Consider the following 22,055-nt stretch of genomic DNA (forward strand, 5'->3'; position numbering starts at 1 on the left):
GAACACCCTTTTTCAAAATGCATCTGAGGGATATTATTGCATGAAACCTTTTAATGTAACTTTTTCATCACAGACTCTATCAGAAGATAATTGTTTAGGCCTTATAACTGACAACAATAACTACATTTCAATTCACCTGATAGCCCTTCAAATGTTGCTTGGGGAATGTGTCTGGCCAATACAATGGCTAATTCACAAAATTAAAAAATAAATTGTAAAAGAAGCACCAAAAGTTATCTATTACATCGAGAGACAGCTGCAATATTCGTCACCTTTCTCTCCGAATTCAACATTAATGTTAAAAATCCCCTCATGGCAACGTAAAGCTAATGATCTCAGACCTGCCTGAAACCAACACAACATGATCCCAATGAGACAACACATGAAAAGCCCGTCTTGCGTGTCCACGGCATTATCATATGAGTCACTTCCACACATGACACGAAACGGAAAGGTGCTGATTTTATGATGCGGGCGGCTGGAGAGGGAGTCACAGGGGAATGCATCTGTGTGCAGACATGCTTGCTCCCATCAGTCACTGAGAGAGAGACTCACTCAAATGACTCACTCTTCCTACAGAAACAGCAGTGCTGTGTGGGACTGAGCGCCCATGAATCTCACACACCTCTTCTGTAAAGACACACACCAAACAGAGGGCTGTTTGGAGAAAAGATTGACAGCGCCATTAAAGCAAAACAGGGAGCGGCGGTGAGAACATACACCTTTACCTTTTGTGAATTACCACAATGACTTAAAGTGCCTCATGTCTTGTATGATTGTGGCTTTAAAATGAAACTGCTTCTCTGGAGGAAATGGGAAGATGGAAAACAACCAAACGCTGGCTGTATACTGCATGTGAAGTGTGAATAATCTGCGCACAGCGAGAGCCTCTGTACCTGGCACGCTGGTGAAATCGGCGGAGAGAAAAGGCTGCGCTGGTGGGGGAATGGGCACTCTGCTTTGATTCAGGTCAATGGTGCAGAAGGGGAAATCTTCAGCTGCACTCTGACTCTTTGTCAGTTTTGCTGGAGAAAGCAGACTTCCCGAGAAGGGGGCTCGGGGTGGGGTGAGGTGAGGTGGGGTGGGGTGGGGTGGGGTGTTGTCCAGCACACGAGTCAACATAACCTTGAGTCTATGCTGCTGCTACTGCTGCATGTGTGGGTCGTAGACAATACAGAGCATGCCCACCCTCTCCTCTTTTGACTGAAACAAAGGTCAATTAAGTACATTTGATCCTTTGATTCAAACAGCACCCTAGTGCTAGAACACTAAGCCCAATTACGAGGTCAGATAATCCCATAATAGATCAATTGTGTTGGGAATCCATAGGAAAATTGCCATTCAGGGAGACTTGCGGTGGGAGGGACAGGGATCAGGAATATCGCCCCATGTTGGGCCTATTGATAGATTTCCCTCCAGTGGAGAAAAGACATCTCAAGAGTCCTTCATGTCCTAACAAACGAATGCAGGCGTAATAACGGCAAAGCAGTTAAATGTAACCCAGGGCTTTCCATCTCCGTCTCTCCGCCATGGTGCTCCAGACTGGAGTGATTGGACAGCTGAAGCTCAGAGACCTGCAGAAAAGAGATTGCAGGAGATTGCACTGGGGGTCTTCCCAACGACCAGCTCCCGTCAGGTGTTTCAAGGACTTACCTTCACACACACAAAACTGCAATAATTTCAAAAAAATATATATAAAAGTGAAAGAGAAATCGATCACTTGAACAAAATTGAATAACGTCAAGAGTTGATAGGAATAGCCCAATCATTGGGTGACACATTCAAACATGCTTAATGATGGATGTCAACACACACAGGAGGGGAAAAAAAGGACATTGGTGCTTATCTGTCTTCAGAAAACAGAAGCAGCTTCCCAAGTCCAGTGACCTACGAACTGTAAACCCCATCTGAACACTTATCGCAGGCTGGTGTGTATCACTGATTTGTCTGGCCACTGGCCACCACCACGGAGAGCAGCCTGTTGTGCCCCTAGGCCAGAGTGCATGCAGCGATGGGAGGACACACGGCACAGGCCTGCTAAATCCTCCATGGACAGTGGCGTCTCACGCAGGTACACAGAGATTATCGCCGGCAGACAGTCCACATCAACTGCTCATTGCACCAACTCGACTCCTGTATGCCGAAATGACTGGTGAGTGAGTGCCACGTTGCGTAGTTCAATTGCAAGGGCTACTTGGTAAGCCATGGGACTCAGCAGCAGATCCCTGCTGACGTGTGTGTTTATCTGTGTTGGATACATCACATCAACTCATCAGAGGAGAGAAAGAGAGAAGAATATAAAAAAAAAACACACACACACACACACACACACACACATCTGCTGGCTGGGATTCAGGAGTTGGTGTAGCGTGCAGGGGAAAGCCGCAGTATACTGTGCACACTATTTGATTAGCACGGTTGAGCCAGTGAATATACAAACAAGCCCAAGGAAATGTAGCGTTTTGCTTCTATTCAGCCTAATGACGTGTTAGAGAATGGCATGTTTGCATGTGTGCATTCATGGTCAGGAGAAAAGGTACATACCTTGCGAGGTAGCGGCCCAGCTCTTCTCCATGACATAGGTGCATACGAAAAGGTCTCTCCCAGCAGAGGTATCTGAAAATACATTCTTTCCTAAGTATCACCTTGTAGGAAATCCCAATGAGCAGAGTGTTTAATTGAAGGTCTCCAAAATAAATCTCAGAGTCCAGTGTTGAAATGGACCTTCAAAGAATTAGATATAAAACCTTCTCATACTGTACAACTGTAAAGGACTTCAGTTATTGCCTACTGGCCAGACTTTTTATCTTATATAGCCTACATTATGTAGCCTACCCTACATAAACACAGCAACATGTTTGGTTTGCATGAATGAACAGCAGTATAATGTCTGAACAGCTATCATTCCTATCTTAATCGTATCATTTTAGCCCTTAGGCCAACTGGGATGCTTCTACTGACGTTCACTGAGGCCACATTTCGCCTCCCTCTGCAATCAGCTCCGTGCTTTAGCAAATTCAATAACCTTTCTCATTTTCTCGGTTACAGGGAAAAGACCATTCTGACTGTCTTTTACATACTAACCTAAGAATAAACAAATCATTGCGACAATGGAGATTTACTGACATTCAAAAAATTAAGTGTTTATGTAGCTTACTCTCTAGCATGAGGTCTATTGTATTTTAGAAGAAATTATGATAACGCGAATCAGCAATGTAGGCTTCCACGAAGAACAAATAGCCCACATTACGGTTGAAGCTGACCATTAATGTGCAAACTCGACGAATGACTGTCAGCAAGCAGTCACCCACACACTGGGTCAAAGCAGACGCTCCAACAAGATTTCTTTTAGGCAGGTGAACACCTCTCAGCAAATCCCGCAATGCTCGCTTGCCCTCACACTGTCAGATACGGATTTGGACATACCAGTATCCTTACCGTTTCTTATATGTTTACTGTCGCATAAACAATATGGAGAGAATGACGATTGTGAAGTCAATGGAAACTCGTTGGAACAACTCAGTCATTGACAGAGCGTTTTTAGAAAGCTGGGCTATTTAAAAAGGTTTGTAACGAAGAATTTTACACTTTCAAATATGCACACTATTCATGATTACAAGATGAAGTGAAGAATCAAATATAAAGGAACAATAAAGAAAAGAAAAGAGCCGTGTGTTATTTCAATATATTACACAAATATTTGCTAGAAAAACAAATGCACGTTCATCTATAACTTAATCTGGCCTGTTTATTATGTATAAAAGGGATCCAATTGCCTTTTTACATTTTGGCGGGTATATTATGACGCAAATCAGATAACCAGAGGATCCCTCTAATCCCAAAAGGCACATAATCTTGGGATTTAAGATTAGAAGAGATTAGCTAATTATCCAAAAAAGATATCACCTTTAATTACAAGAGCAAATTTATCTAAACTGGAACCATTTCCCATTGACTTCCTTTTCAGATCCTGCTCCCTACTTTTTGCAGGAAACGAGAGTATAATATTCCAGATTTGAGTCGGAACCTCTTTTGTGGCAGGTATTTAATGAATAGATCTGGATTAATCATTTATCTTTTGTTGTTTAACGCCGTGATGGATGTACCGTCACTTTGGTTCACTACAATAGATGCAGCGCGTTTTGTTCCTTCCAAATAAATCACTCTCATTGTTTAAGGTACATTGATCAATCTAATGGCTTGTAATAGGCTCCTAATTGCCAGAGAAAAGTGCTCACCAGCGACTGGTGGGAATGTAAATTGAGGTTTTATCAACGCATTTGAAATATTTTTCCATAAATTATATATTTAGATGGTGTGATATAGCAATTTGCTATCATTATTTGTTTATTTATCAATTTATTGCCCTGTAAAATGTTGACGTGTGAATACAGTATCCTAACAATACTCATTCGAGTGACAGAGTGCTGACAGGGTTAGTGTTTACCACATACACATTTATTTAGGACAATTCCTAATCATTCAGGGCCAATCATACTTTGTGAAAAGTGCTTTCCACTCAAAAGATAGTGAAATATCTTAAATCTTCTTAAATATCTAGAAAAACTAGAATAATGATTGAGCGTGGCCTACATCCTAATTAGAGGCCACATGCACTCTATCCAGAGCATTAATTTGCCTCTCCCCTAAAGGGTCCCCATAGGGACAGTTCCAGAAAGGTATGAGGACTTTGATAATATTGCCCAACATTTTTTCCCGGTGTTTCTCGGCAAACTGAATTTTACTCACATTCAAACAATGCTACATTCGTTAAACAGTAACGACGGTATTTTACAGTCCTCCACAATTATAAATCAATTATATGCGGGGTGAACATCTCAACGCATTCTTACAAAACGCTTCCCCACAGCAACCTTTCCAGATAGAATCAAACGTGTCATCTCTTCTTGAGATCCCAAGTGGTTTTGCATTTCAATCAAATTTGTTTATGCGAAATCGACATTTAATAGTGCTAATTGCACTTCTGTCAAATTGCAATGATTACAAAAATGAAGCAATTTTCTATGCTCCTTTCCTTGGATTTGAATAAATTGTTTTATATTCACCTCTCCATAGGTGGGGATTTAAGGAAAAGCGCCTCTGAGCAAATTGCGCCCGGACTGACTGGCAGCATTCAAGCTCCATAATAGAGCATTATTTGGCCGTTTTGAATACTGTAATGCACAGCTTTCGGTGCAGCCATTCTTAAGAAAATTGCTTTAACTTTTAAAGGGATGATGATTCACTCGAAAGCAGACTATTGTTACATTATGTCATTACCCCTAAATGTTTTAACAAGCTGTTGAGAACGTTGGCATAATGCATTGATCTTTGAAAGGAGACAGTAGACAGGTTCACTGAAGAAAATCCACAATTGGTACATAAGAATGGCGATGAGAAGCTCGCAGTGCTTTTTGACAACCCTTATAAAATATCTATTTAGCAGCTCCATCCGTGTCATCTTCATCGACATATAAAGATGACAGTTCTTAATGTGGATACGGACGGAGTAAGCAATTAATTTCTGTCCAGAGAGAAAATAAGAAGAAGAAGGAAAAAAACACTCTTGAGACAAATAGCCTACATATTGTACTAAATATTTGACCGAACCATCCTTGTTTTGAGCGGCCCCCTCTTTGAACCATGATACGGCCAGTTGTAGGCTATTTAGCGAGGAGCTCACCTAGCTACAGGCATTTAAAACAAGTGTTGGTATGAGCGCACGCGCGCTAAGCGCAATCGCTGAAAAACATACGCGCGCGCACTCCACTCACACAAACACAGCCAAAAACACGCGCGCGCGCACGGACACAGACACACACACACACACACACACACACACACACACACACACACACACACACACACACACACACACACACACACACACACACACACACACACACACACACACACACACACACGCACACACACACATACATACATACAGGCTACCAGATGTAAGACGGAGCTCAGATAAAGACGGGGAATTACTTTAAGGCATCCCATGGTTTGTTCGTAAGTCCTCAGTATAGTTTTAACCGATTCATCAAGTGGCAATATGGCAATGTCATCCACCCGTGGCAATGCCGGCAACCCGCCAATGGCGTTGCCACGCTCCGGTATCAGTTTTAAAGCTAAAATGTCTTGTGCTCACGTGTCATTTATTTCTAAAGCAACGACAGGCGCTAAACTGTGTCAACTCCACCAAAATGATGACAGAAAACAACTGCCTTCAAATTGGCTGGCAGATGAGATTAGAGGCGCAACCTAGGATACTTTCAGTCATTTTGACTGAATATCACGTTGCATTGCGCACGGAAATATACAGTACATGATGTCAAGTGTTAAAGGACAGACTATAGACAAATAATGACATTCAAACCTACACTAAGCAGTAGCCTATCTAACCTAGTGCCCGTATCAACAGTCTAAATGCATTGCAAATCAAAAGAAATGGCACAATCCATCAACACCCAAAGTATAGGCTAATATAAATTCCACAGCAATACAAACCAAATGCTTACCTAATGAAGACGTCGTGATTATTGAAATTAATTATGATCTGCACAGTATTATGCGAGGAGACATAATGTGAAGAATCTTGACGGTAAATGTAGAAAATGTAGAAAAAATCGTTTCGTTTGGAGCTTGACAGTGGGATCAGTGTTATTGATTGACGTGCACGCTTTAGTATTTCTGTCATGGTCGAAGATCTTATTGGCTGAAGCCGACTCCTTGGTAAGTATCAAGTGCTTGGATTGGCTAAGGCTCCTCGCCAGCTGTACTTCAAAGAACGCGCTCTGTACAACTAGTTAGATGAAGTAGTTCTGAGCCAGGAGAGAATTCGCGAGTCTCTGGGTGAGCAGAGCGCGTCTGAGTGAAATTGGAAACAAAACAAGGTCTTGTGGTCGATTCAAAACAGAAAACAGGACCTGGCTATGGCTACTTCTATACTTGGGGTAAGTGAGGCAGGCTTTTGTATTTTAAAGTTTTATGTTGCGCTTTCACACTTAGATTATAGGCCGGTTTCAATGTTGTTGTCCTTCATTTCAATCCAAACTTCGGAACTTTTGAAGAGTTAACTGGTTACCTGAATAGGAATTATTCTGAATATGTTTACTATCTTGAAGAAACGTGTACTATGTCGTCCGTCTGATGCAGTTAATAATGCCACGTTAAGGGCATGTTTCTTAACATACAGGGAACTTTTGTCGATCAGGATAAAGCGATTTCTTTCCATAGAGCAGTTGGATTAAATGTCTAAAAACTTTTCCTTTTTTATAGGAAGAACCACGATTCGGAACTACCCCTTTGGCTATGCTGGCTGCTACATGCAACAAAATTGGTAACACCAGTCCTCTCACCACATTACCTGATTCCAGCGCTTTCTCGAAAGGTGGATTTCACCCTTGGAAAAGATCGTCCTCTAGCTGTAATTTGGGAACAGGTCTGCCCGGTTTCACCGTGGCAACGAGTAGGGGATCGACAGGACTAACCTCGACAGCTGGCACGGGCAACAGCGCGTTCTGCCTGGCATCCACGTCCCCTACGTCCTCGGCGTTTTCTACTGATTACAGCAGTTTGTTCTCGAACTCGGCCAGCGTTGCATCGCAAGAGTCGGGACAGTCGGCTTTCATATCCAAAGTTCACACATCAGCAGAGAGTCTCTATCCGAGGGTGGGCATGGCGCACCCCTACGAGTCGTGGTACAAGTCAGGCTTTCACTCGACCATCTCGAGTGAAGTGGCAAACGGAGCGTCCCCATGGTGGGACGTCCATACCAATCCCAGTTGGCTAGAAGTGCAGAATCCCGCCAGCTCTCTGCAGACCTCATTGCACTCGGGGACTCCACAAGCCATACATTCTCAACTGAGTGGTTACAACCCCGATTTCTCTACCCTGACGCACTCTGCGTTCAGCTCCACCGGTATAAGTCCCTCTGCCTCTCATCTCCTGTCCACGGGCCAGCATCTGTTGACACAAGATGGTTTCAAAACAGTCATACCCACTTACACGGACACGTCTGCCGCAAATGCCATGATATCAGGTACAAGTTCTACGATAGGAAGTTCATCACGGTCGTCTAGGAGATACTCCGGCAGGGCGACATGCGACTGCCCCAACTGTCAGGAGGCAGAGCGGCTTGGGCCTGCAGGGGCCAGCCTCCGCAGAAAGGGACTCCACAGCTGTCACATTCCGGGTTGTGGCAAAGTATATGGGAAAACGTCGCACCTCAAAGCTCATCTCAGATGGCACACGGGTGAGAGACCTTTTGTCTGTAACTGGTTATTTTGTGGTAAGCGCTTTACCAGATCTGATGAACTCCAGAGGCACCTTCGTACCCACACGGGGGAAAAAAGGTTTGCCTGCCCCGTATGCAACAAGCGCTTCATGAGAAGCGACCACCTGAGCAAACACATTAAAACGCACACCGCAGGCGGAGGAGGTAAAAAAGGAAGCGATAGTGACACCGACACCAGTAACCTCGAGACACCCAGGTCCGAGTCCCCGGAACTTCTTTTGGAAGGAGTCAACCCTAACAGGGTCAAGGACCCCTCTCCTCATCACGAGTCCTAGACTGAATTCCATCGCTATATAATATCAGAATGACCTCTGTATAGTGACAAAAATCAGCTCATTTAGGTAACAAGTGAGATTTGAGATTGTGAAACACTGCTAAACAGGGATCAAGTGTCCGCACTTTGAGAGAACAGTCATTAATTTAGTTTAAACTAAAAACGAATTCAACTCTGATTAGTATTTTATCTTCTAAATATGAAACAGCTGATCTCCAATTACACTTCTGCTTTTTTCCTGGATTCAAGCTGACAAGTGTTTTGACAAAAGACATTTTTAAAGGATCCGTGCGCAAAGAGGAAACCCAAAAGAATTTGACTGGAACATTTGCGTCGAATTTTCCATGTACATATGTGGACAACAAATGACATGTTATTTTTCTTGTAAATGTTATGGTTGTTTTGTCCGTGGTGGATCCTGAAATTCAGGGAGTTTTCTTTACTTTCGACGCACTTTGTGGATGTCAGTATGTATGTACACAGCTATTTAAATATTCAGTTACCCACTTTCCTTTCCTCGCGAAAATATAAATGTTTAATTGTATAAAGCTACACGTATAAGAATTTCATTTTTAATTAAAGGGATTTAAAAATCCAAAGCGCTCAGTGTTTCAGAATTTTCTGTGAACATGCATTACTTAAAAAAAAAAAAAAAAAAAAAAACCATTCGATTTCATATACAGTATTATTGATCCAAAAACGCATGGGTGAAATGTGTGAGATATGAGAATGCGACTGTCATATAAGAAAAATAACGGATGTTTATTGAAATAATCTATCAAAATCACTGATCAGCGCAAACGCATTGACGAGCATTTCCCCCGTGGAATAAATCAATAGTTAATGCCCCGGAACAGACATTATGTGCCCAAATGAAAATCTTGTTAAATACCATTAATTATGACTTGGAGCATATCGCAACCCCATGTGTCTTGTATTCGCGATTAGGGATTCGTGTCTTATCAAATATCTAATTAATCTCCGAGACATCATTTGTTCAGCTCTTCTTTATCTGGGGGTTTCCAAGGGGGGTTCGGGTGACAAAGGGGGCTGCTGAATATTTATTTTAATCGCCCAAATTAACTGCTTGAATTTGCATGTCAAGCGAAAAATGGTGGTCGAAAAGTGGGCTAACATAAAGAATCTTTTTAGCTTTTTACAACATGCACTTGATTTGGTGTTATGGGAACTTTTTTAAAATAAAAAAAATGCAGGAAAGCTATATGCAAATTGTGCATTTAAAATGCTCTTTTAGCGGCACCGTCAAATGCTACTTGCATGCTATTTGAATATCAGTGGCCCTGTATTGAAAAGGTTCAAGGATGCTCTCTGACTTCTTTGTATTTACCCAGTGCAGCGTCCGATTCCAAAGAAAACCCCAAGGAATAATTACAGCGTGGGTCCAGGCCTGGGAACTCGTTAGTGGAAGGCGTCTCATCTAGACAAGCTCCTTCTGAAGAGGAAGTTAAATTGACCAGAAGGCAATAGACGAAAATGATTTTCATTTCCTTTGTATCCTGCCAGTCGGACTGATCTGGCAATATGAAGAGGAAAAACGCAAATAGCAAAAAGGCTAAAAAATAAAGTGATAAAATAGAAAAGGATTCTATTTGTCAAACAGACTGTATTAATGTTGCCTATTTACAATGCAATTTCATTTGTTGTTACGATATGTGATTGAAACACATATTAAATTCTAAGTATAGGTCTAGGCCTATACTGACAAAGTTTGACTTTCATTTCCTGATTTGTATTTGCTTGTGTTGATTTTCAGTGTGATTATTATTAAGGAGATACATCTAAATTAAGATGGTAAAATGCTCGCCCTTCACATTTTGTGACAGGAAAGGCGTTGTTTAAAAGCACTGCATTTACGAACAACAACTGCAATTAGCCTGTATGGTTCTATCAAGATTTACAGACGTGAGCATAGAAGGACAATGTCTAAACGTGTTTAAATGCAAAAGACGCCTGGGGCAGCGGAGAGTAGGAGATGTCAGTTAGTACTTTTGTTGTGTTTCCGCGGAATGCCCTCTCGCTGGGCACTGGGCAGAAGTCATCTTTGTTTTCTGGCCACAATAAAGACGGATCAAAGAGAAATGTCTGTCCGGCTTCACGGGACACAAAACTCTAATGCGCGGCATCCCAATGATCAAGGCCCACGCCACTGCTTTCACGACTCCCGGGTCACATTATGTCAGTCAAGGGCTCGACTGTCAAGTCTACCCGGGAACCGACATTTAAATGCATTGTGCAAAACCACAAGCTCGAACACAAACCAAAAACAACTGAATCGCAGGCCATCGATTTAAGATTATTCCTTTAAATATTGTTTGAGAAACTAATTGTGCACTGATTCACTTGCAATCCTGACGATACAAGAAGGATATTGCCAGTAAAACTTATCTCCTCTTTTGGGTAGGCTACATGTCATTTGTCAATACCATCAGGTTACAATTAATCACCAGCGCCACCACTGGGTTTATCAATATTGCCAAATGGATTTGTCAATTTCCAAAAAAATATGCTCCACAACTAGTGTGAAACAGAGCTGGACGCAGATCCTAGAAGCATAGTTCAGCTCACAAATGAATTCACGTTTTGCTTGCTTTGCTATGCTTTGGCCTAGAATATCACAGGACCACAAAACACCTGCAGGAACACCATAAGAAGAGGGATGCATTTAACTTAAATCAGAAACGACATATTGAATTGATTGAATATATAACTGAAATTAGATCGCTGCATTTTAGAACTTTGTAGAGTAGTGTGGACGAAATACAAAATAGCATCGATCATTGAAAATATTCACAATCTATTCCACATTTGCACGGATTAAATCCAACCCATTCATACACGACAAGATTTGGAAAAACAACAATGAAGCCAATGCGTACGCTGAAAGCAGAAGCAGGTTAATTCAATTCAACCTGGCCTGCAAATGAAACGCCAAGGCGCAGAAGCTCGCAGTCTAGGGCATTTTATTAGGTTCTGCTTGAGCTCAAAACGGTAACAACAGGCTGCAAATGTGTTGCTTACAAGGTTGTATTTGGGGAAATTAAGTGGGCGAGATACTTTCAAGTGTTGACTGCCAAAATCGTGGGCCGACTTTTCAGGAGACTTGGCACAAGATTAGTTTTCAGGGGCGCATAGGAATAGCGATGAAGATTCTTAAATGATTTCACCAGTTGAAAAGAAAAATATGATTTCGTACAAATCTAGTGGAGATAAATGCATTATGTGGCGAGAGAAGTGGGAGGAGAGGGAGAGACTGAGGAAGTGGCACCAGTGATCCATAAAAACGTTTAATCAATTTCGTTCCACTTTACACACATGGCAGTCCGCTAACGCCCTCGTGTGGACTGCTTCCTTTTTTACTTTTTCCACATTCATGACGGGAGAGGAGAGAGCGGGATTTACAAACATTAACACATAATACAATTCTAAAAACTCCCGATTTCTTACATACAGTTAATGAATCATAAAAAAAAAGTCCAATATGACTATAAGAGTCAGAATGACCATCTGAATCAGAACACAAGGATTTTGCCTTTGATTAAGCAAGACTGTTTCATGGAGTTGAAAAAGAAACTTTAACAAAGATGTCTTTCTGAAGATAAAGCCCCACCCCAAAAAATAGTGGCGCACAAACAGTATGATATGTGCCAGCTTGTTGCTTGTGCCACTGGTTTTCCCCTTTGCCTTTAGACATGGCCTCATCAGTTCCTGTGCTTGCGCTCTCTCTCTCTGCTACTCCTCCCATTATTCCTGCTCCTGCTCCTGCTCCTGCTCCTGCCGGCTCTCCCCCGCTCCCTGTCTCTGCTTCGGTCTCGTGCCGCTCTACCTGCCCCCTTGTCTTGGCTCGGACTTCTGCTTCTCCCTCTCGTGGCTCGGCCTCGGCCTGGGCTCTTGCTCCTCTCTCTTCCGGATCTTTCTCTCCCCTGGTTCCGGCTCCGGCTCCTGTCCCTCCTAGCGTCTCTGCTCCTGCTCCTGCTCCTGCTGTGGTCGCGCTCTCTCTCCCTCCTCTTGCCCTCTGACCGCTCCGTCTCCCTCTCTCGCCCGCTCCTGTCCCGCTCTCCGCTCCTGCTCCTCTCTCTCCCGCCACCTCGGCCGCCCTGCCGCTCACATCTGCCGGACATCCCGGTCCTGTCCTGGTCACGGCGCGGCGGGCTCTGGCGCCTCCTGCCCCGGTCCTCGCCCTCGTCTCTGGAACTGTCCATCTGCCGCCGGTGGCTGGACGCCGGGGGGCTCCGTGATCGGTTGGTGCCGCGGGCCTCTGGGGCCTTCCCCCTCGCTCCCTCCTCTTCCTCCTCTTCCTCCTCACTGTCAGAGCTGCTGCTGGAGGACTCCTTCTTCTGCATCTTCTTCTTCTTGTCCCTCGTCTTCTTCTTCCTCTTGCTGTGGGACTTGCCTTGGTCCTCAGACTCCGACTCACTGCTGCTGCTGCTGCTGCTGTCGGAGGAGTCCGAGGAGGAGCGGTCAGACTTGCGGGCCTGCTTCTTCTGCTTGCCCTTGCTCTTCTTCTGCTTCTTGCTCTTCTTCTTCTTCTTCTTCTGCTTCTTCTTCTTCTCCAGCCGATCAAGTTTTCTGTTCCAAGACAGAAGGCAGTTTCAAAAGTGAGATATGTTTGTCCTGACTTTTTATTTGAGGTCACAAAAACACAGCAGAAATAAAACATATTTACAATATTATAAACTATGCCTTGTGCTCCCACATGGCAATGAAAATGTACCATGGTTTATTAGGTTTGAGTTGGGTGCACACATGGGCAGCTGATAACTGGACAGATGATAACTGGACAGATTCATCCCACCGATGTATTTCCATGGATAGGATTGTGGGAGGGTGATTTTGTGAATAAATCAAGACTGACTTGTTTTACCTGAGTAGCTTCTGTTTCTGCTTTGTGGTCAAGGATTTCAGAAACTCCACTTCGGGATCCTCTTCTTCTCCACTTCCGATGTAATCCTGCATCACAAAACAACATTAGCCTCCTAGTCCTCATTTAACAATGAGGAGGCATACGTTCTCTATAGCTGTTGGCTTTAAGCACACATCCACAGCAATCACGCCAGACTTGTGCAGAAAGGCATACGCTCTATAGGAGAAACATTCTCACTAAGGCTCGACTGTAAAAGCCAGTCTGAGTGGTATTCCAACATGCCTATAATTTCAGTAGTTAAGCTCATCAAATCTGCCCTCTCTTGACTAAACTTGTTCAGACTAGAATAGCTCGGTGGTGCGTTTCTGATAATTGTCCGCTTTTCCGCAATCACGCACGGACTCGGGGATCTACCACAGAGATCATTGGTCTTATTTTATGTTACGGGGAAGGTGTGTGTGTGTGCGTGTGTGTGCGTATGTGTGTATGGGGGGGGGGGGGGGGGGGGGTGTGGGGGTGTGGAAGATTACCTGCCCCAGATCGCAAACAGTGGCGTTCCTCCCAAGGACACATTTCTTCAGCGCAAACCCACTGTTTCGCATCTCTGCTATTAACTCGGAGGGGTGCATCGACGGACCTGTTAGCACAAATCACAGCCTCACAGTTCCATTGATGTCGGCTCCACATCCGCTACTGCCTTCCCCAGAGGGGAATTTCAGGGGCGGCTTTGTTAACAGAAAGGAACACCAAATCAACTCACTGCTCTTCCGGCTGAGCAAATCATACGATATTATTCTCCCAAAGCAGCAGTTAGGGGGAATCAGAATACACAATAATTGCATTTTTCTCTGGGCTCAGGGGGAGCTCCATCACGGCACTCCAGTGCCAGCGGCAGCCTCTGGACTCTCCCTCAGTAAACACATTACTCCAGCACCTCACCGCCTCATTCACACAGTTAGTGAGGGGGGGGGGGGGTTGGAGCACAGAAGACCTTGGCAATAACACTCACGCAAGCCGAACACACACACACACACACATCCACACACACATACAGTCTCTCTCCTATCTTTTTTTTACACATGCATAGACACACATATGTGTACACACGTGAAAACACACACACACACACACACACACACACACACACACACACACACACACACAAAGGGAATGGTGTTGTAGAATTCATGGGAAACCAGACTGACCATTTTATGAATCACTGATCAGATCTTTATCATTTTGGATATTTTTAAGCCAATACTGAATTTAAATTTCCCCCAAAGATTCATTAATAAGAACAATATTGCATAATTGTCCATCCATGACCGTGGATAGTACAGTTGGTGTAGCTTTGTTGATTAAACAAAGCTTTTTCCTAATACAATGATTCTGTTCTGGACCTATAACAATGATGTAAATAAAGAAATGAGTTGATTTGTACTTTCTTTCCAGTGAACTACCTGTACAAAAATGTACAATTAAGAACTGAAAGGTACAGCCCTGCTACTCTGTTGATGGGCCAGTGATGCATGAGTTCAACAACCATCAATCACACCCCCTACCTCCCATGCCCCTAAAAGGGATTGGCTGGAATAGTATATGGTTTGGTCCAAGCCATTCTGTTTCCCCATTACGGCTGATTTAGACGGCGACCTTGCCGTGTGTGTTCCGTCTCTGTTTGGTCACTGCTACATGGCAGTTGCATGAGGGCACTCATACCAGGAACAGCTCTGATGCGGCACTGGTCTTGTATGGTACATGTATGTCTCCCGTTCATAATGCTATGGTCAATAGGCCTTCTGTAGGCTACACCATGAGTTCCGTTTGCCAAAAAGTTATTTCTATTTACACTCGTTTGGGAGAGAACTGCATATAGCCTTTAACAGAATTACTGATGGTGAATTTTTAAATCTGTGTCAACTTCTTCATCGGAACTGGCTTAGTTTAAAAGTCAAGGAGGTTAGGGAGAGAGAGAGAGAGAGAGAGAGAGAGAGAGAGAGAGAGAGAGAGAGAGAGAAAGAGAGAGAGAGAGAGAGAGGAAGAGCAGCCTACTACCCCACCCCATAATTTGATTACAGCTTAGACAACGTCAGGTTTCTGCCATAAGTATACATTAAATAAAGCATGTTTTCTTTCATATTTTCAGTTGCTATAAAATCTTAAAACTAGGGCAGTCAATCGATTAAAATTTTTAATCTAATTAATTACATACTCTGTGATTAATTAATCTAAATTAATCGCATATAAAATGTAATCGCAAAATCGCGATGTCAACACTATTTCTTTGCAGTAATGTGGTACTTAAGAGTTGACGAACTCCGGTGATATGCAATTTCTGTGCTGCAGACATTGCAGATGACACTTTCTTTTTAACACCATCAGGTCGTTTTTTTTCTGGAATGGCTCCGGGTCAAAGGTCATCGATTAATCTGCGTTAATTTTTTTAATCAGTTATTTTATCTCAAATTAATTAATCTAAATTAATCAGTTATTTTGACAGCCCTACTTAAACCATATATTTCTAATGTCTGTCACAGCCTAGTGACTTTCAAGCATCAGTAAAAGGGGTCAGTTATACAATGTTGATGATATTCATGTCAATATGATAATCTAAACATTTTTTCACTGCCAATTTTTGGCTGAAAATGCTTCCAAAATGCTGGGCTAGGTGGCGTTTCTATTTCTAGCTGCCACATGGTTGCAGTGCGGCACGTTGCTGAAATGAACATGGACAGGTATCCCAGCTACCAAGCACTCACCACACATTTGGTGCGAATTGGCCGTTACAAAGACAATACAGTGTGCTCATAACAGAGATTTTAGCACAAACACAGAATGGACATCTTAAGAAAGCTGAGGAGGCATTTGCTTAATTGGACAGAATCTGTAGGCCTACTACTGTATTTGCAAGGTTTACAGACGGTGCCTTTCATGCAAGGGGGAAAAAGACTAAGTCTAACAGTCCAAAAAAATTGCTACTCTATTAAATGCATTAATCTCATTCAGAAATAACCTAGTCACATTAAGAATATCCAAACTTACTAAATACATAATTTCCCCTAAAACATTAAGTGTCTTTCATGCTGCATGTATTGGCTGGTGGTAGACTAATTCATCTTCACTTACAAATGTACACACAATCCCAAAATTATAAACATACCTGAAAACATAATGAACAGACTCTTAAACTAAACAGGTGCATAACTAATAACCAGTGGGTACGGAGTGACTGACCTGCTACTTCATCCGTGGCCACCGAGCTGGCGTTGATCCCCGAGAGGCCGAAGAGAGGACACTCCCTGTCTGTGTTCACGTGTCCCCACTTGTGACACTTAATGCACCTGACATTGCGCACCTGTGCAGAGCATCACAAAGACCAACTCCCAAATCACTCATCAGACAATCAGCATCAGAATCAGACAATAAGATGACAGACAACGTCAGTGACAGAGACCTTCAGTTGTTTCTGTAAAAAAGTCCACAAGCTCATACTTAATCAATACAATTAATGTAATAATACAAAAAACAACAACATAATTACCTGAATGCCAAAAGGTTGATCTCTGATATTCATGTCATCCTTTGCATACCTTTGGTGAAAAAAGTGAAAATAAAAGTAAAGATAAAACAATACCTCAAGGTTTTTCATTAGGAACAAATGCAGCTAGTTAATAGTCAATTACTAATATACTTACTTCTCACGAGGAGCGACTTTTTGCCATTCAAACTTGTATTCAGATTCCCCTTCCTAAAAAAAAAAAAAAATTGAAATAAGAATAATTCCCTAATTATTAGGGAACTAAAATGAGAGTGATACAGTAAGACTTAATGGAATCATATGTATTCTATATATTACCTCCTTTGTTTCTTCTGCTCAACCAGGTGGGAGAGAAGAGAGAGAACAGATGAGTGAATGCCTTGTCAGTGTTAATTGATAGTAATGTTGGATATTGAAGTAAGCATGTTATCATCAAACCTTTTGATGCTCCCGGAGGAGCCTCGTACATGAAATTAAGACCATTCTTCACCCGGTCATCTCCCATTAATAATCTATAAAAGAGTTCAACACATTAACTTCAGCAACTGCATTTCCACTGAACTGAATTTCTGCAACATAGACTTGATCAACTTTGTTTACAAGTGGGATAAGAGGCAGTTTTCATTGGTTCATCTCTCATTAGTGGTGAAGCATATTTGTCAGCCTTACCTGTTGTTGTACGTCTCCTGCTCCTTCAGGTAAGCCTGCATGAGGTCCTCCTGTTTCTTTTTGTCGAAGGTTATTTTCTGTTCCGCTATCCATACCTAAACACATCAGGAAGCAACACAATGCAGTTGCATGACAACGGTGTAGCCTACATAACTTTCTTGCCAAATACACAGCAAAATACTTTGCCTTTGCCATCGCATAGTGCAATAATGTTGATGTTGGTGTTCGTCTACTAACTACTAGCTGCTACTATTTTTAAGGCCTAAGAAAAGTAGCCTACTATAACTTCTTTATGAAATAGGTAACTATGAGTCATATGAAATAAATCCAACTGATTATGGTGCTCCGGGGAATTACTAGACTCATGACTATTAGTAAACTACACGAAACACGACTTTAACAACTACATGTATAGTTACATCAGAAATGAGAAATCCAACGACACAACTATCAAAACGATCAGGATTAAGTTAGAAGCTAATCGTAATGATAGTTAGCTAACGGATGTTTAACTGTTACTAGCCTATATGGACATCACTTTTGCTGTGCAGCTGATTTGGGTTCACATGAAATGAAGGTGGGTTAACGTCATGGCTACATTGTTTGCGTTAATTATAACTAACTAACTAATGTTAGTAGCATGTTACAGTTTCTTGCTAGTTTACTTGCCGTTAGCCAACGTTATCAAAACTTTCCAACAATAAACATGTGGTTAACAGCCTGTTTTGTTTGGTTACCTTCTTAATGTTTGATTTCGATGCAGGGTGAAAATCCTTTTTGCACATGAAATTGGCAAATGACTTCCCCATGTTGAAAGTAGTGTATTCACACTGCTACTCCAGAAACCCTGCTAAATTGTTTCCATCGACAAGTCAATGCACTCAACTGCTACTGCTCGCTACTGCTACTCTGTAGCAAAATGACTGTTATGTTTTCCTTCCGGGTTGCCGAACGACCTTTACATTACTATTATAAACGTCAGTATTGCGCTGCAGGGACGCATAAAAGTGGTTTCTTTGTGCGATCTTTATATATCATGGAGTGGCAGTGTGTAATGAAATCCAGTAGTAGAGGTGAATGTAGATGATTTTAGTGCTGCTGACTGCGTTCGTAAACTGACCTTTGCCCCATAACATTTGGAAACAGCCAGCAGAATGACATGAATAGAAAGTGAGACTTACGGCTTTATTGGATGTCTACAAGGTAGGAGGATTGCAATGCAGGATTTCATCTAATAAATGGTGTTGACTTGCAGTCAGAAGCAGATGCCAACTAGCCTATAAGCTTTATGAGCTTTTCGATCGTCTGTGGGCGCTGTGTGTGTTATATTTGTATCGCTGACATGGTACTATGCAGACAAGATTATGTAATTTGATGACCCAGCTGTTTTGTGTTATTCTTTAGGATGCATCCATGCTCTTGTGACACGTTCGTGGCTCTGCCTCCATCCACAGAGGGTCAACGCATCATTTTTGGGAAAAACTCAGACAGACCCTGTGATGAGGTCCAAGAGGTTGTGTACTTTCCAGCCAAGGATTATGGCCCTGGAGAAAAAGTGGAGGTAGCCACTCCAGTGGAAATGCATCTCATCTCAGTTTTTTCATAATATTAAGGTTTATCTCTGCAGTGCAATGCTTTCTGTCTCTGTTTTCCCTTAGTGCACATACATTGAGATTGAGCAAGCCTCTCAAACATATGCAGTGGTTCTGAGCAGGCCAGCATGGCTTTGGGGAGCAGAAATGGGAGCCAATGAGCACCAGGTCTGCATCGGAAATGAGGCCGTATGGGGACGGGAGAGTGCAGATGATGATGAGGCATTGCTGGGCATGGATCTGGTGAGGTGAGCATTCGCATCTGATCTCACATCATCTAAATCATTACTTCAATGGTCTCAGATCTTTGGCACGTATATTTACATTCTAACTAACAAAGCCTACTAGTTTTACTAGGCTACACACAATCGCAACAGCTGCGTAACATGATGACGGATGTTGGACATCAAGAGCGACTCCTGTTTTCTATATTCTCAGGCTGGGTCTGGAGAGGGCAGACACCGCTGTTAAGGCTGTGGATATCATCGCAGAGCTGCTGGAGAAATACGGCCAAGGAGGAAACTGCATGGAGGACCAGTGTGGTTTCACCTACCACAACAGCTTCCTGATCTCCGACCGGACTGAGGCCTGGGTGCTGGAGACTGCTGGGAAATATTGGGCAGCAGAGAAAGTGGAGGGTAAGAGAGGAAATTTAATAATATCCCACTCCCAGCAGTCATCACCTTCTGGCTTTTTAAGTGTCCTTTTCTTCCTCTTCCTGTCTGTTTTTCCAAAGGGGGATACAGAAATATCTCCAATCAGTATTCCATAACAACTAAAATAGACAAGGAGCATCCCGGAATGAGGGAGTATGCCAAGAGCCAGGGTTGGTGGGATGGGAAGTCTGAGTTCGACTTCACTGGAGTTTATTCCTTTGTGACCACTTCCCGTCTGGAGGCCTCTGGGAGCCGCTACTGTGAAGGAAAGAGACTTCTGGAGAAAAACAGCGGTAATGTCGTCAAGACCGTAGAGACTTGAGGGACACTGTGGCGCATGTCTGGGTTCAAGTGCGCATTAGGGGTCATTTTCCGGTCCCACCCTCTCTCTCTCTCTCTCTCTCTCTCTCTCTCTCTCTCTCTCTCTCTCTCTCTCTCTCTCTCTCTCTCTCTCTCTCTCTCTCTCTCTCGTTTCCTGTTGATCTTCACTGTCCTATCTAAATACAGGCAAAATGCTTAACAAATACTTAATAAACACTGTAGTAAATACTGTAGAGACTACAGTGGAGTTGATAAAAATGCAAAACTTCCCAGCTACTATATTAGACAACAGAATAGTTGGTCTTATTCATAAGACTGTTATTGCGTAGTTAGAACATAGAGTTAAAAAATACTTATGCTTAGAACATTAAATTAAGACAATATTAAGTCATTTTACATAAATAATAACTGTTCTGTATAATGATTATATACTGTTGGTTCTGTATGATTTGCTCGTCATATATTTGCTCGAACACAACACTGTGTTTGGTGCTAAAACAGGACGGATCAACACTGAGACTATGATGGACATCCTGAGAGACAAAGAGAGTGGAATCAACATGGAGGGCATGTTCTTGAGCACGGGGAGTATGGTGTCAGTGGTTCCTCAGGATCCCAGTCTGCCGGGAATCCACTACCTCACTGGCACCCCTGACCCTGAAAGGTACCACCTGCTTATCCCTTCGTCACCTCTGTCTCAGTGTGATGTGATGTGATATATGTATAACTATGCAGAGTTGTACACACAGTCAGTCTTGTCTGTGTTTTATCTCCAGGTCTGTGTTCAAGCCATTCATCTTTGTGAATGACATCAAGCAGCTGAAGCCCACCTGTTCTCCCTGCTACGGAGAGGACGACCCGGTGAAGAAGAAACCTCGCTTCCAGACCAAACCTGACCGCAAACACCCGCTGTTCCTCAAGCATGAAGTGGTGGCCGCCATCATCGACAGCACCGGGGTATGTGTCTCCTCAGGTTACCAGATGGTGCACACACACACTCTGTACACTCACGCCTATACGGTGAATGCACAAACACACTAACAGTGGAGGTTTGAGAGTGCTGTTATACTCATGATGCCTGTGGCGTTTGCTCCCTTCCCACCACACAGGAGAGGGGGCAGAAGATCATGCAGAACATGAGAGAGCTGGAGAAGGCCAAGATGGAGAAGATGGAGACGTATCTAAAAGCAGGAGTGGGGGATGCCACAACAGTCGTCAATCTTTTTACAGACACTGTTGAGGAGGAGATGAAGGTGTACAGTAAAAGTTAAATTGTGTTGTTCTGGGTCATGCTGTCCCTTAGGACTGTGATCGGTCTTAAAATTGCACTTTAAATTGAAAAACATTCATGAAATGCAGAGAGCAATAATAGTGTTGCACTTCAGATGAGAAAAAAAATTGAGTCACAAATGTCAATGTGTTAAATGTGCTTAGGTTTACTAGATCCTGTAATTCAATACTCTAACATGACTGTGGAGATTGCTGTGAAATCTGCAGAAAATAAAGGTTTTTACCTTCGTGGTGGCATGTTTGAGCTTCTAGTTGCCCTTAGTCTTAATAGAATTGAGAACACAAAAAAAAACTCAACATGTCAGACTGAGATGGAGTCATTGTCATAAGGTTGAAGTCATTGTTGTAAGAACAGGAGGGTGGTCTAACAATTAAGCAATAAGCTCCGAGAGGCCGTGGGTTATACTGTATAATCGAACAGCTAAGGGGCGTTGTTAGGCACGACTGTGCTAGTTTTGTGGTAGCGCATTACTATAGAACGAAATGCGGTCAAGGTGTGAGTTTATCATGATATTTACAACGGCATCG

At 42.8% G+C, this 22,055-nt stretch overlaps 3 protein-coding genes across 4 annotated transcripts; 2 read left to right on the plus strand and 1 right to left on the minus strand.

Moving 5' to 3' along the window:
* The first annotated feature begins 6,840 nt into the window (after window positions 1-6,840).
* Window positions 6,841-10,201, plus strand: sp9 (sp9 transcription factor). Of its 2 annotated transcripts, XM_062533379.1 has the most exons (3): window positions 6,841-6,962; window positions 7,288-8,263; window positions 9,932-10,201. In XM_062533379.1, exons 1-3 carry the CDS (start codon window positions 6,942-6,944, stop codon window positions 10,000-10,002), a joined length of 1,068 nt encoding a protein of 355 aa, XP_062389363.1. In that variant the 5' UTR covers window positions 6,841-6,941; the 3' UTR covers window positions 10,003-10,201. The 2 variants fall into 2 exon arrangements, with proteins under 2 accessions (XP_062389363.1, XP_062389362.1); XM_062533378.1 differs by lacking the exon at window positions 9,932-10,201 and having other exon boundaries at window positions 7,288-9,128.
* A 1,667-nt stretch (window positions 10,202-11,868) lies between these two features.
* Window positions 11,869-18,579, minus strand: cir1 (corepressor interacting with RBPJ, CIR1). The gene is made up of 10 exons (XM_062533834.1): window positions 18,406-18,579; window positions 17,669-17,763; window positions 17,438-17,511; window positions 17,318-17,331; window positions 17,157-17,209; window positions 17,003-17,051; window positions 16,696-16,816; window positions 13,992-14,098; window positions 13,462-13,547; window positions 11,869-13,166 (listed from the first exon to the last, which is right to left on the minus strand). Exons 1-10 carry the CDS (start codon window positions 18,475-18,477, stop codon window positions 12,299-12,301), a joined length of 1,539 nt encoding a protein of 512 aa, XP_062389818.1. The 5' UTR covers window positions 18,478-18,579; the 3' UTR covers window positions 11,869-12,298.
* Window positions 18,580-18,797: 218 nt separating this feature from the next.
* scrn3 (secernin 3) lies at window positions 18,798-21,755 on the plus strand. The gene is made up of 8 exons (XM_062533835.1): window positions 18,798-18,871; window positions 19,073-19,229; window positions 19,327-19,508; window positions 19,699-19,898; window positions 19,997-20,209; window positions 20,739-20,901; window positions 21,014-21,194; window positions 21,347-21,755. Exons 1-8 carry the CDS (start codon window positions 18,861-18,863, stop codon window positions 21,506-21,508), a joined length of 1,269 nt encoding a protein of 422 aa, XP_062389819.1. The 5' UTR covers window positions 18,798-18,860; the 3' UTR covers window positions 21,509-21,755.
* The last annotated feature ends 300 nt before the right edge of the window (window positions 21,756-22,055 follow it).

Source organism: Sardina pilchardus, chromosome 4 (genome assembly GCF_963854185.1).
Source record: "Sardina pilchardus chromosome 4, fSarPil1.1, whole genome shotgun sequence".
Lineage (NCBI taxonomy): Eukaryota > Metazoa > Chordata > Actinopteri > Clupeiformes > Clupeidae > Sardina > Sardina pilchardus.